The 13,973-nt window shown below is 51.2% G+C and overlaps 8 protein-coding genes across 8 annotated transcripts; 5 read left to right on the top strand and 3 right to left on the bottom strand.

The window, feature by feature from the left end:
• Window positions 1–84: 84 nt before the first annotated feature.
• On the top strand, window positions 85–2,060 carry M436DRAFT_49944 (prolyl-tRNA synthetase; the record flags this gene model as incomplete). The annotated part of the gene is made up of 3 exons (XM_013570842.1): window positions 85–406; window positions 460–542; window positions 624–2,060. 3 exons carry the CDS (start codon window positions 85–87, stop codon window positions 2,058–2,060), a joined length of 1,842 nt encoding a protein of 613 aa, XP_013426296.1.
• A 61-nt stretch (window positions 2,061–2,121) lies between these two features.
• M436DRAFT_49896 (uncharacterized protein) lies at window positions 2,122–3,018 on the bottom strand (the record flags this gene model as incomplete). The annotated part of the gene is made up of 1 exon (XM_013570830.1): window positions 2,122–3,018. The coding sequence occupies one exon, from the start codon at window positions 3,016–3,018 to the stop codon at window positions 2,122–2,124; it is 897 nt and encodes a 298-aa protein (XP_013426284.1).
• Window positions 3,019–3,757: 739 nt separating this feature from the next.
• M436DRAFT_73907 (uncharacterized protein) lies at window positions 3,758–5,204 on the top strand (the record flags this gene model as incomplete). Its single annotated transcript, XM_013570987.1, has 3 exons — window positions 3,758–3,815; window positions 3,869–3,939; window positions 3,990–5,204. The coding sequence occupies 3 exons, from the start codon at window positions 3,758–3,760 to the stop codon at window positions 5,202–5,204; spliced, it is 1,344 nt and encodes a 447-aa protein (XP_013426441.1).
• A 119-nt stretch (window positions 5,205–5,323) lies between these two features.
• M436DRAFT_73906 (uncharacterized protein) lies at window positions 5,324–5,834 on the bottom strand (the record flags this gene model as incomplete). The annotated part of the gene is made up of 2 exons (XM_013570986.1): window positions 5,324–5,616; window positions 5,669–5,834. The coding sequence occupies 2 exons, from the start codon at window positions 5,832–5,834 to the stop codon at window positions 5,324–5,326; spliced, it is 459 nt and encodes a 152-aa protein (XP_013426440.1).
• A 276-nt stretch (window positions 5,835–6,110) lies between these two features.
• Window positions 6,111–7,960, top strand: M436DRAFT_73905 (rhomboid-domain-containing protein; the record flags this gene model as incomplete). The annotated part of the gene is made up of 3 exons (XM_013570985.1): window positions 6,111–7,422; window positions 7,480–7,654; window positions 7,714–7,960. The coding sequence occupies 3 exons, from the start codon at window positions 6,111–6,113 to the stop codon at window positions 7,958–7,960; spliced, it is 1,734 nt and encodes a 577-aa protein (XP_013426439.1).
• Window positions 7,961–9,063: 1,103 nt separating this feature from the next.
• On the top strand, window positions 9,064–11,061 carry M436DRAFT_64966 (uncharacterized protein; the record flags this gene model as incomplete). The annotated part of the gene is made up of 4 exons (XM_013570893.1): window positions 9,064–9,248; window positions 9,308–9,666; window positions 9,720–9,895; window positions 9,949–11,061. 4 exons carry the CDS (start codon window positions 9,064–9,066, stop codon window positions 11,059–11,061), a joined length of 1,833 nt encoding a protein of 610 aa, XP_013426347.1.
• Window positions 11,062–11,426: 365 nt separating this feature from the next.
• Window positions 11,427–11,949, top strand: M436DRAFT_49525 (cytochrome b5; the record flags this gene model as incomplete). The annotated part of the gene is made up of 4 exons (XM_013570756.1): window positions 11,427–11,517; window positions 11,574–11,611; window positions 11,658–11,715; window positions 11,768–11,949. 4 exons carry the CDS (start codon window positions 11,427–11,429, stop codon window positions 11,947–11,949), a joined length of 369 nt encoding a protein of 122 aa, XP_013426210.1.
• A 1,234-nt stretch (window positions 11,950–13,183) lies between these two features.
• On the bottom strand, window positions 13,184–13,384 carry M436DRAFT_49663 (uncharacterized protein; the record flags this gene model as incomplete). The annotated part of the gene is made up of 1 exon (XM_013570784.1): window positions 13,184–13,384. One exon carries the CDS (start codon window positions 13,382–13,384, stop codon window positions 13,184–13,186), a length of 201 nt encoding a protein of 66 aa, XP_013426238.1.
• Window positions 13,385–13,973: the final 589 nt, after the last annotated feature.

Here is a 13,973-nt window from a genome sequence, read left to right as displayed (position 1 = left end):
TTCACCCTCTCGAACCATCTGCATCGTCCTCGACCCTGGACATCTGTCAGCCTGCTTTTCTGCATTCGACAGCTTGTGGCACGGATGTATCACCAAGTCGGACTCGTGAGATGTTTGTCATCGTCTCGAATCACTGGCCATAGTCTGAGTCCATTGGCTCGTAATGTGTCACGGACATGTTCGAGGTCAACAACATCGAGCAGCAGCATCCAACGTCTTTCACGCTTCTGGATTCCTACTGTTGGGGCTGAAAGATCTAGAGATGCCAAAGATGAGTCCCATGAATTGCTTATCAGAGCGGGCTACGTACGACAAGCTCACGCTGGCATTTTTCATATGCTGCCACTGGGCAATCGTGTACAACAAAAGCTTGAAGCATTGATTGACAAGCACATGGAGAGCATAGGTACGCAGAAAGCGCTCGAGGGAGGTAGACTCCATTGGCTGAGACATATGTAGGTGCTGCTAAAGTCTCTTTGTCTACCATTTCCTCTGAAGAGCTTTGGAAGAAAACTGGTAGATTCGTAGGCCATGGCGGTGAAGTAAGTGCATCTCTGATTTACTTTCGTATTTCTATTTTCGCGTTTCCCTACTCCATACGAACGCGTCGCTTATTCTCTAAGTTGTTTGGTTTTCACGACAGGAAAGATGCAAAGTTCCTGCTATCCCCAACTCATGAAGAAGAAATTACATCTCTGGTCGCCAGCACTGTCCAATCCTACAAAGATCTTCCTCTTCGCTTATACCAAATTGGACGCAAATTCAGAGATGAAGCACGTCCACGACAAGGTCTCCTACGCGGTAGGGAGTTCACCATGAAAGATCTCTACACCTTCGACATCACAGAACAACAAGCCAGACAGACCTACGAGGAAGTGCGACAGGCGTACAGAGCTTTGCTCGATGAGCTCAAACTGCCTTACCTGGTAGCCGAAGCAGACTCCGGCAATATCGGTGGCACTCTGAGTCACGAATATCATTTTGTATCGGCGAAAGGTGAGGATAACGTCATCAGTTGTGGCTCCTGTGGCTACACCATCAATGATGAACTCGCTATAACTTCAGTCGATCAGCCGGATCAGATACCTATTGAACACAAAAAGGATCTTTCTCGCTGGATTGGTGTAACTAAGGACCGAAACAGCCTCGTAATAGCCTGGTTCCCGACCACTACGCAACAACACTCTGGAAATGACAGCATCAGAAACGAAGTCAACCCCAATGTCATAAAAGCTCTGGTGCCCGATGTCGACCTCTCAGTCGAGAACCCTCTCGAGACTTGGGACAAAGCAAACCCCCGTCGAGAAGAAACCGGCTCCCGTCCCTCATCCGCCCAGATCATCGAAATCAACGACGAACGCCTTCCATTCTCTGCCTCCACATTCACTTTCCTCCAACAAAAGCTACAACCACGCGAACTGCTTCTTCCTTCCGGCAAGTTCAACAGCATACAATTCCAACTGCGCCCACGAAAGAACGGAAAGTCCATGCAACTCACTCGCACACTAACAGGCGACCCTTGTCAAAAATGCGGTGATGGAAAAGTGACGGTCGATCGCGCAATAGAAGTAGGACACACATTCCACCTCAGCACCAGATACTCTGTCCCACTATCAGCAACCTTTGTCGACAGCAATGATGTTCGCCAGACGATTGAGATGGGCTGTCACGGTATCGGTGTTTCGAGACTGGTTGGAGCAATTGCAAGTATGTTGTCTGATGCCAAAGGTCTGAATTGGCCTGCGGTTATCGCACCTTTTTCTGCAGTTGTGGTGCCTGCAAACGGGAACGAAGATGCTGCTGAGGACGTGGCGAAGAAGCTTTTGTCGAATGGCATTGATACTGTGCTCGATGATCGCAAGAAGCCTATGGGATGGAAGCTCAACGACGCCGATTTGGTGGGTTACCCGTTGATTGTCGTTTTGGGCAGAGCGTGGAAAACCGAGGGTAAAGTCGAGGTGCAGTGTAGACGATTGGGTATCAAAGAGGAGATACAGTGCGGTGGTGATGTCTCAAGTGCTCTTGAACAGAGGCTGCAAAATCTGCTGATGCAGTTGTGAAAATTGGGGTATATAGTGGTTTCTTTCATCTGCACAATCATCATCTCATCTCATGTCTTGCTTACTCCATGCCGTCCATCAATTCAACGCGATCGAGCATCATCCCCCTGAGACCGCAGAACTCCTTGAGATAGTCCCACTCTTCACCCTCCTCCTCTCCCCACTTTTCTGTACTAGTAAAACCCCAAGCTTGGGACAGTTTGTCAAGAGCGGCTCGTTCTTCCTCGCGTGTCCAACGTTCCCACAACGGCACACCGGGAGCCCAGGTAACTCTAACCATTTGATCATTCGCAGTGGTCAGGGCAACGTAGCCGATACTGCCAACACATACACTATATGTCATCATAGCAGCCATGGCGATGTTGGTGGCCATTGCTGGGTCCATCGTGTTCTGGTAGTCGCTATAGCGTGTTGCGAGGGTGTAAGCAGCGGGCGGGGTCAAGAAGAAGCCAGTCAAGGGAATGAGAGCACCTCGCAGGAACTTTGAGCGTTTGTATGCCTTTGTGCAGTAAGTAGCGTCAATAGTGGCCAAGGCGAGAGACAAATCACGGCTTGCGATTGCAGCGTCGATGGCCATTTCGGCCACAGCAGGTTGGACGGCAGCGGCAGGCTTGTCGGGATTGGTGTTGTCGTAGGTGATTATGCCGTCTTGACTGGATGGCCGCGGTACAGGCTTCTCACGATACAGGGTGAAGACGGCTGGGAAGGACTCTGGACGTTTCAAGAGACACTGCAGGTCGACGTAGAGCTGGAGGATGCGAGGAGTGATGAAGACAGGAGCATGAATGAGCACGTCGAAAGCCTTGGTAGTAAGAGCTTGCTTGAGACGCGAGGTCGCAATCGAGGACTTGGAAGGAGTGTCAAGATTGCTGAGCAGGGCAGAAGTAGCTGTCTTTTTGGGCTGGCTTGTCTTTTGCTTTTGCGGAGTATTTTCTGGAGTAACCAGTGTCCGAGCCATTGCATTGTAGGTTTCCAAGAGGTCAATGACATGGTCCTCGGAAGGTACGCCCGGATGATGCAGGATGGTCTCGGCCAATTTTTGAGCACTGGCATTGTAGTCGAGTAGATTTTGCTGCGAAGGTCCAGTCGATGGGACTTCGATTACAGTGGTTGGTGCTTCTTCGATAGGAGCAGCGGATGATGCGACCCATCTGCGCGATTGTCTAATGGAGCGAGGGGTTGTGTCCAGACGCCCAAGTGCACTTCTTGTAGAGCATGATGAGAAGGATCGAGGTTGATGGACTAGTCGGTTCGCAGAGGTCCCTGGTGCAGCAGCCTGTCGTGTGGTACTTTGGCGACAGAAATGGCACAACGATGCAGCTCGTGGTGGAGTAAAGGCCTTCATCGTTTGGTTGTGTCGATGGGCTGCCGATGGCCTGTCGCAACTGCCCAAAGTCGATATGGAATCTTGGGGCTCGGGCCGAGAGGCATCGGGGCTGCTTGGAAGTGACGACGCATCCAACTCGGCCACTTGCTCGCTCAGCCAGACACATTTCCCTCGTCTACCAACCACCACAAGTCTGCCGCATCTGCCGCCATCGTCCGCCCAAGCTCCGACATTCCTCCCTCCACCCATCTGCGCTCGACATACCATCCCGATTTGGTCCCGTCCGTTCACCTCGCCCGCGCGCAAACTATCCGCTGCCTCCGTCACGCGCCCGCTGTACCGTCGACCTTGAGTCTTTGCACATACGACAATGCCGCCACCTCCACCACCCCCTCCTCCGCCCCCAATGCCGCCGGCCATGTCTGGGGGTAAGTAACCCTGCCATGCTACCGCTCGTACTTGTGCTCATCACACTGCCCAGGCCCACCTCCACCTCCCCCACCACCGCCCGGAGGTTTGCCCAGTAGACCACCTACCGCCGCTCCAGGCAGAGTATGCGAACCATCATACCCTGCACTCGGCATCGACTGACGATTCCCCAGGGTGCTCTACTAGGTGATATCGCAAAAGGCGCCAAACTCAAAAAGGTCACGCAGATCAACGATCGTTCTGCTCCCATTGTAGGAAATGAGAAGAAGTCGTCGGTCCCCGTTGCTATGGGTGCTCCCCCAGTACCGGGAATGATGAAGGCTCCGGGAGGTGCTGCTCCTCCACCCCCACCTGGCGCGAACAGAGATCGGGCCTCGAGCGACGTGGGAGCTGCACCACCTCAACTAGGAGGCCTTTTCGCTGGCGGTATGCCCAAGTTGCGCAAGTCGGGCGGTGTCAAGACTGGCGCCGATGAGGATTCGTCATATCTGGGAGCTTCAGCTGCTCCGTCTCGCCCTGTGTCTTCGGCTCCCAGACCTCCAGGCGCGCCTCCTCGCCCTATCAGTTCTGCCCCGCCGGTCCCGCCATCTGCTCCTCCGTTGGCACCGCCCCCCAATCCTGCCGTATCGGCCCTCAGAAACAGCATGCGACCCACACCACACACTAGCAGTTCCTCGCCTGCTGTTCCCTCAAAACCCAAACCTCCACCGATTGGCAAGAAACCACCCATGCCACCTCCGTCTTCGCGCAAACCCTCGGGCAATATCCCACCGCCTCCGCCATCTGCCTCGCCAGCTCCGCCAGCGGCTCCTCCATTGCCTCCTTCCTCTGTGTCTCGACCACCGCCTCCTCCCCCATCGATGAGCGCGCCACCACCACCTATGAGCAATGCTCCATCCTTGGCTGAAACAGCTGCTCGCAACGCCTTTGGTCGAGCCTCGCCTGCAGCCCCGCCACCACCACCTCCTCCGCCACCGCCAGCAATGTTTAATGCTACCCCGCCGAGATCACCTGCACCTCCGCCGCCGCCTGCAGCCGCACCCTCGCCACCCAGACCGCCAATTGCGGCACCCAGTCCTCCTCTAGCGGCACCCTCACCACCTCCTTCGGCTGCCCCTACACGGCCTCACGCAGGTTCTATTTCGCGGTCGACAATGGATGCCTCATCCTACACATTGAACGGAGGATCCCTAAAGTCGCCCAGTTTGTCGCATCAGGGCCAAAGCGGAAGCAGGATGGGTGGGGGTCGCACGATGATCGAGGACACAAGGTTCAAGTTCCAACCTGACGAGACACTTCCCAAGCCGCGAGAATTTTCTGGGGTCACCAAAATGTACCGAGCAGGTAGAGGCAGTACGGTGCCATTAGATCTTTCGGCTTTCGAGTAGAATCGGCTGTGTGGATAGAGGAGGAGCATGTGTGTGTAGGGCAACCAAAATCAAGTTGTAGATTGTTCAAGCAAAGTGGGTATCGTACAGAAAGGAAGACGCAATGCTGTCCCAAGGCTTTAGAGATGGAGACCTTCCTCTTCTTGGTCGTCTTGTGTGTCCTGGGCCAGTCTGGCCTCCAACTGAGCTCTCAGCTGTTCGTCTGTCAGGTGTCCGCTCTGTGGTTGTGATGGTTGTGTTTGGATGGTGGGTGCAGAATAGCCGTTGACCATGTTCTCGCTAACTTGACGAGTCTGAACATCGGCTTCTGACCATGTCATGCCTCTTTTCTCGACTTCGGCTCGAAGCAGTTGAATGCGCTCGTTCATGCGGCTGATGACAACAAGGTTCTCGTACATGGCGTCTTTGCAGTCTTGTTCTAGGTCAGGTAGAGTCTTGTGGGAAGCGAACTTGTCTCGACGTACCTTGATCGCCTTCGTCGGCGAAGGGAACCATTTGCTCGTTGGAATATCTCAGGTGGTCCATATTGTTGCGCAGTTCGGCGACCTTGGCGTACAGTGCATCGACGGGTAACGATTCGAGGGCTTCCGAAAAGCGCACTCGATCGATAGGCAGTGCTTCGTGCGACATGATCTCGGTTGTGAAGAGGCTACTCTGTGTGATGAGGGAGAAAGGTGCCTATGCGACTTGGGGCGTCACAGGCAAACACACCATGACGCCGCCGCCTCGACATGGTCCGAGCACTACCGAACTCCGCAATCCATCACGTTGATGGGACATTCGTCGTCGACGACATGATATTTTTGCTCGGACCATCTCCAGTTCTGTCTCTCGCCATCTGTCTCGCCGTTCTGCGTGGCTGCTACGGATGATCAGGACACCATGAATCATGCTCGTCCGGCAGTCATGAGGGCTTCATGCTCGACTATACCATCACTCTTTGCGCCATCTTCTTTAGCATCTTTTGTAGCCCACGTCGAAACCCACAACCTCTCGCAATCGCTTCTACGCTCTCGGTTATCTCTGGCCAATGGCTTGCGCACCTTTTCCGCCTCCACCAACTTTTCGGCACGGAATCGCTTCATCCCAAAACCGTCTCCTGCTGTGCAGAAAACTGGTCGTGCTGCTGCTCAGGACGACCAAAGATCCGCCCGTCGACGTAGGGATCATCCCACTTGGAGAGACTACGACCCAGCAATCGGTGTTCCACTGCCCTCAGGAGAACTCGATCAGGCTACCATCTCAGCAATCTTTGGCCCCCACATGCATTGCGAAGATGGAAACCATATACTACGGTTGATGCATTATCGCAGACTCTCAGGCAGTCTCATTGATGTGGGTATCGACTTTCCGAGAGAGTCTGCCATCTCCCCGGACATGGCTACTAAAGCATTGGAATACGTCCGATCCTTGGATCCCGCCTTTGATGAAAACGAAACTGGTGCTGCTTGGGCAGAATCAGAGATCTTGAGAGTGGAACAACAGTACATGGCTCGCGCTGAGAAGCTAGGTATCTACAAGCGTACCGACGATAGCCAGCCAGACGAATCACAGCCATCTGCCGACATCTATGGAGAGAGTGCTCTAGATAAACTCAGAAAAGCAAATAAAGCAAGATGGATGGAAGAAGATCGAAAAAAGGACGAAGCAAAGAAACAGCAAGAAGTCGAACGAGTTGCTGCTCTCAAGGCCGAGGCCAAGGACAACAATTCCGGAGTCGAGGAGAAAGAGGACTTGGGGAAGATATTTAGTCCATTTGACGAGATTGCCCTTGCGCAACCTACCCAGAAGGCATGGCTAGAGCCTGTTGAGCGCAAGTCATGGGTCAAATATTACGAAGAACAAGCAACCATCATCAAGGACAACAAGATTCCGAATCTCTCTACACTTCGCCGACTGGGACCTTCTGCTGTGGTTCTTCTGGCCGTTCTTGCTGGCTGTTGGATGCTTGATGAGACGTACAATCCCCCTCCACGATCAGCGAGGATGTTCCCCGATGTACCACCTGCTATCGCTACACTCGGAGCCATCACCGCTATCAATCTTGCTGTATTCGTTGCCTGGAGAATCCCCCCACTCTGGAGAACCATGAACAAGACTTTCCAGGTCACTGCTGCATATCCCTTCGCCATCGGAACCCTCGGTGCGCAATTCAGTCATCAGAGCTTCCGTCACCTGTTTGCCAACATGGTCATGTTGTGGCCTTTTGGTTGGATCCGTAAGTATCAGCTCGACCTCCAAAGTCACTTGTCGACACTGACTGATTGACATGTAGTCCATGACGATGTCGGAAGAGGCACCTTCCTAGCGGTATACCTCACTTGTGGCACTGTGGGCACTTATGGCTCCTTGGTCTTCAACGTACTTGCCAAGCGCTGGATGAATTACAGCTTCGGCTCGTCTACCGCCGTCATTGGCACCATGGCTGCAGCCTGTCTGGTCAGAGCAAAGTAAGCGAGGTTCCGCGCCCTTGTCATCTTGATTCTCCCACTAATCGCTCGTACTACAGCAACAATGTGACAGTGCTCGGCTACGAGATTCCAGATGTGACTGGCCTAACGGTCCTGGGTATCATCGCTGGATTTGAAATCCTGAGAGCCTGGCGCGGCAAAAACACGAGGACTGACTACGCAGGTCATCTTTCGGGGCTTGCAGCAGGCGTATTCGCGGGATTCTACGTGCGCTACAAAACTGCTGCCACTTCCATGACTCGTAAAGAGTTTACACCTGTGCAATTGGACGAGTCCACCGACTAAAGATTGCTTGTTTACGAACCAGAGTTGGATGCAAAGGGTCGGCACTCTCCACCCCTGCTCTAGAGATGCATGGTGGGGCCTGAACCACGACATCAAAAGGCGCAGTCATTCTCGAAAGGAACTGGGGCTGCGACAAACCAATGATCTGTGGTTCTTGAACGAGATCATGCCGTTTCTTGTTGAACCATGTACGCTCACGGCTACGCGCTTAGCCAGAGAACTAAAATTTTGTACGCATATCTAAGTTCGAAGTTGTATAACAAACCTTTCTAGTTAGCATGGCTATGCAAGTCAGCAATTTTTCTGCCCGGGCAGCAAACAGCTCGGACGTTGAGCCACTGTCACCGGCTATGAGCAGTGTGGATCCAACTTCATATCCAAGAACTCGGGCCGTGGCTTGTCATTCTTGCCCGACGGCCACCATGTCTTCGTATCGACCAGTGTCAGAGGAACCCCGACGGGGACCGCGCTGTGAGAATATGCTTTTGTGTCTAAAGTCTTGGCAATGAACAATCGTGGTTGGAAAATAGGTCCGCTTCAGCTTGTATCATAGCATAGGAGTCTTGGACAGGTACTCTGCCATGGTAACGATGTACTTTCCCTGATTTGATAGGTCGTTGCTCTTCTCGCCGAGAACAGTTTCACCATCAGAAATCTTCATGTTTGTACCTTCGACTCGGCGTCCGTAAGAGAAATCTGAAAGCGCAGATCGTCTGCTGCCGCCCCACACAATCCATCAAGCAAACGGGCAGCAGGGTCTGTGCGCCCGATTTCATCACCTTTCGCGAGGCGCAAAAGGATAATCATCGAAGGATAAATACGCCCTTGCATGGCTTCACTTCTCCAAACTCAGACTATGTTTTGGCCACCATATACCTCATATTTGTGATATATTTTGATATCTTGGTTTCGGTTGGGCATATCGGCTGCTTGATATACCGGTTGTCTGGAGACGAACAGATTGTCGACAGTAGTACTCCTTTGCGGATCATAACATACACGACCTTGGCAATCAATACCTGGAAGGCCTCGCAAAAAGGCAAACTGGTGGTTTTCTAATCAGAATCTCTTACATCGACTGGATTGGAAGACAGAATTTCAAAATGGATGCTAAACAGGATCCCTACACCTGGGAAGGTGCAACTGGATGGCGGCGATATCGAATGCTCAGACCGGGCCGTGGCATGTACTACGATGTCAAAAGACGACTACCATATTACTGGAGCGACATCAGAGATGCATTCACTTATAGAACATTTGCAGCCACAGTCCGCATGTACTTTGTAAAGTATGTCCCAAGCTAGCAAATATTTCGAATGAGAAGCGAAACTAACAAGGCATCCCAAGTTTATTACCGGCGCTCGCATTCTTACTGGATATGGAACGCCACACAGATGGCTTCTTCGGCGTGAACGAGGCGTTATTCTCCTCTGCCCTGGCTGCGATTGTGTTCAGCACTTTGGCCGCTCAGCCGTTAACCATTGTTGGTATCACTGGTCTGATCTCTTTGTTCAACTACACCATCTATGATATCGCCGTAAGGCAGGGCATCGGCAATCTATACCCGGAGTTCCTGGCATGGGTGTCTATTTGGGCTGCCATCACGCATTGGATTGCATCATTCGGAAACCTCTGCGATTACATGCGATTCATCACCGACTTCTCGAGTAATGCTTTCGGCATGTATGTTGGTATTATTTACATGAGTATGTCGAGTGGTCTTGTATCGAGCGATATAATGATGCTGACAATCTTGCAGTCAAGGGTGTTCAAGAACTCATCGCTCAATTCACCCAGAGCACACATGAGGCAGGCTTCTTGAGCGTTGTCGTTGCATTGTGTTATTGGGCCACTGTGTATGCATTAGAGATGCTCCCTCACACTGTGGTCTTCAGCCCAGTCACTCGCAAGCTGCTCTCCGACTACGCATATCCTGTAAGTGGTCCATATTGTGCCACACCAGACGAGACTGACAGGTGTTCCTTCAGATTGCTACTATATTCTGGACCGGCTTCGTCCACATTCCAGGAACGATCAAGCGAGCAGATGTGCTCACGTTGCCCATCACCAGAGCATTTTATCCTTCGACCGATCGTACCTGGCTGATCCATTTCTGGACACTACCTGTTAAATGGGTATTTGTCGCTCTGCCTATCGGTATCCTCGTAACTCTATTGTTTTACTATGATCACAACGTCAGCAGTATCGGCGCTCAAGCAAGACAATACCCTCTCAAGAAGCCCGCCGGATTCCACTGGGACTTTGCCCTTCTCGGGGCTACATGCTTCATCGCTGGCATCATCGGTATCCCTCTGCCCAACGGTCTGGTGCCTCAAGCCCCGGTTCACACAGACTCTTTGACTGAGTACAAAGATAAACTCGTCGTCAGCCATGAGACCGAGGACGACAATGGCCAACCTATGGAACGCAGAAAGAAAGTCTTCGAGGCAGAGATGGTAGTCGAGCAACGCGTCAGCCATTTCCTCATGGGTCTTGCTCTTATAGGCACAATGACTGGGCCGCTCCTCATCGTCCTTCATACCATGCCCCGCTGTCTGTTCTGCGGTGTCTTCTTTGTCGTTGGCTGGGGCTCTATCGAAGGAAACGGCATGACGCAAAAAGTTATCTTCCTGATAAAAGAGCACCGCTTCATCGACCCGTCAGAACCGCTTCTGCAGGTTCCAAGAACCAAAATCATGCTCTTCTTGCTATTCCAGATCCTCGGTGTGGGCTTCAGTGTCGCTATCTCGCAAACCATTGGCGCCATCGGGTTCCCTGTCATCATTCTCTCGCTTATACCTCTGCGATGGTCAGTCATGCCACATCTGTTTGCTCGCAGAGAACTTGAGATCATGGATGCACTCACCGCAGACTCGGATGTTGTGTTGTGCAGTCTAGGCGGTAAGCCCGTTATGCCAGAAGTAGCGCTTGAACGCAAGAAGAGAGGCTATACCGCTGAGGAAGAAGGGGACAGTTCACACATGAGTGATAAGGAGAAGGACAACTCAGGGGAGACTGAAAGTCCGGAGTTGAGAAGGAGATTGGACTTGGAGCAATCGGGACGAGGAAGTGGGCCTTACACTGCTGGCAAACATGATTAGAGGATTTACATCGCGTTTTCGGAAAGTATAGAGTAATGGGACGAGGAAGTGGGAGTTAGAGCGGCATGTATACACATATGTTTCATCAAACATTAGAGCGATAAGCGAATTTGACATTTGGACAGATTCCAGCTCTTGATGCGACCCTGTCTGTTCACGTACTCGGTAGGCAATGACGAAGTGCACCTTCCCTCACACTTATATAGGTAAATTTGGCACGATCAAGGGAAAGAGAGACGAAGGCGTGATCAAGTGTGGCACCGAAAGAAACAACCGCGGCTGGTGCCAAGACGTCGCTTCTCCACCAACTTCACTCCTCGGTTCTCGAGCATCTGAACAACACCAAATCATCGATTCTCATCATCATGTCTGGAAAATTTGAGCCGAAACAAAAGGTGGAGCTTGATCCGCCAAAGGACGACCCTATCAGCTTGGACTACCTATCTAAATGCGACGGTATGCGATTGACAAGACCATCACTGATTGAGCTCTTGCTAATAACTCACGTGAAGGAACACATGAGGGATATCCAACATACGTGGCTATCAAGGTCAGCTGATGCTCGAAGATTGAGAACCGAAACTTACATGTGATAGGGAACTGTTTTCGATGTGACTGGCAACAAAGCATATGAACCAGGAGCTTCATACTCGGGTAATGCCCTCTTGAAAATATGCCAAAGGCACTCTCATTAACTCTGCATTAGTCTTCGCCGGCAAGGACGCATCCAGAGCTCTCGCACAATCTTCGCTGAAGAAGGAGGAATGCCGACCAGAGTGGGAAGATCTCAAGCCAGAACACATCAAGGTTCTAGACGACTGGTTCACGTTCTTCAGCAAGCGCTACAATATCAAGGGCAGGGTGGCTACTGGAAATGCGAACTTGTGATCGACTGATGAAATTTGATGGTATTCCGACACAAGAAAGATTATCGTCATAACATTCCTCTTCCAACACATCCACTTCCTTCCTCTCATCCAGTACGCGCTCCAAACATGATAGATGCCATCTCCCTAGCCTAGCGATGGCTACCCTCGATACGCAATATAATCATACTTCCAAAAACTCTCCAAGCTTCCGAACTTCCTGCCGCGTACAAAACTTCGACTTCTCGTCACACATGACTTTCCGCATCTATCCAAACATTTAGCATGGATTATATCTTCAATACAAGCGACACAGTCGACTTTCCATCAAGACTGACGACACCAGGCCGCCACTCTTCCCGAGCAATTCGGACAACTTCTTCTCATCCTGAGATGCTTTCCAACGCGCCTGACCAGCTTGCACTCTGCGTATGCATGCCATTTGCACGCTTTCTCCAGTTTCTTCGCATCGTGTCCGCAGCTGTAGTGGACTGCGTTCCAGGTACACATCTTCTCTCAGATATGAGTCGCTTACTAGTATGGAGCGTCGGAATTGAAGGTATGTTTGGCTGCTTCAACAGACTCGTCTATCTTGCTTTCGGCTGACTGTCGGAGCAATATTTATGACGAAGAAGAAGAAACAAAAGAATGAAGAAGTGATTTCTTATACTCAACAAACCCAAAAGCGAAGAACCGTTTTCGAAAAACAAGGAATAAACTGTTTTCGTACAGGGAATAAGAACTCGCAGGCTTTTTGACGCTTATAGATTCAGGTTCTACTATTCTCCTCGATCAGCAATGGCGTCTACGGGAAGCATTTGCTGTCGGCAGCCGCGACACGCTGGCAACAACGTATACGCACATTCTCACTAGCAAACGGATTGGCCTCGCTCACGATACACAAAATACGCGGGTGTGACTTTCTTGCCCGAGACATCACATGAATCTACGGAAGCATCCAATGGGAAAAGATCACGCATCCGAAGCTCGAGCACGACGAAGGAATATGTCCAATAGAAGAATATCGATAAGATTCGTTGCAACAAGATACTGATCACACCATGAGCCAATCGGTAATTCCAGAAACCACAGGACTCCTTTTCCCTCATCCTGACCAGCCAAACTCCTTCATACGAACCTTGTGCGCCTTTTCCTTTTCGCCTCATGTCAAGCATGAACGGACCCATAACCAACAACTTTGATGTCCGTGAGGACCAATCCTTTTCCGTATCCTTTGAAGCACACCCCAGAGTCCATTAGCGAGCATGACCAAAAGCCCTCTGTCTAGCATAGTACGCGCAGTTGCGGCAATACTCTGTAGGATTCGACCACTCTCTCTTGACGGACCAGGCGCCGAAGCATTGATGATTGGGATCGTTGCGGGCGAAGTGGCAGTGCTTGATCAGACGACGGGCGGCGTGACCGCAGCCGTAGTGGATGTTCTCGTATTGGCACATTGTTGGATGTTACTATCCCTCGAGTCAGTATGTGCTTTGGAAGGATTTTCATAGAGTAGATGGCTTACCTGGAGGGTTTGAGTGAAGAACAGATGGTAGTACGTGTGCAGATGTAGATGGAATTGCTGTGGTCTTGCGGGATTATTCTTGGTTTCCAAAGCTGATGTTGTGATTGTCGAGCCGGATGTCACAATATGGGAAGTCTGGGTAAACAAGTGCTGATCTTGGTGTTCGATAGAAGAGGCAGAGACTTGATAGACGTAGTCAAAGAGTCGAGGCTCTTTGGCATTATATACCTCGAGCAGCCTTTTGCTCCTCGCTCAAGGCCTCCAAGCTCTATTATTATTCACTCAACCACCATGCTTCTTCTCGTTAGATCGGCCATCGATATGCCATGATGTAGAAGCATGTGAACGACCTGTCATTACAAAAAATGACGAACTGGACAATCTGAACACAAGCAACAGAGATCATGCACGTCAATTGAGTAATGACTTGCAGCTGATAGCGAAGCTATCGATATACGGTATACCAATGATTTCATGACAGACGGGAGTCGCAAAGGCTATCGACATGGAATATGCAGGGT

Source organism: Aureobasidium namibiae (genome assembly GCF_000721765.1).
Source record: "Aureobasidium namibiae CBS 147.97 unplaced genomic scaffold scaffold_11, whole genome shotgun sequence".
Taxonomy (NCBI): Eukaryota; Fungi; Ascomycota; class Dothideomycetes; order Dothideales; family Saccotheciaceae; genus Aureobasidium; species Aureobasidium namibiae.
This window is presented reverse-complemented; position numbering and strand designations above follow the sequence as displayed.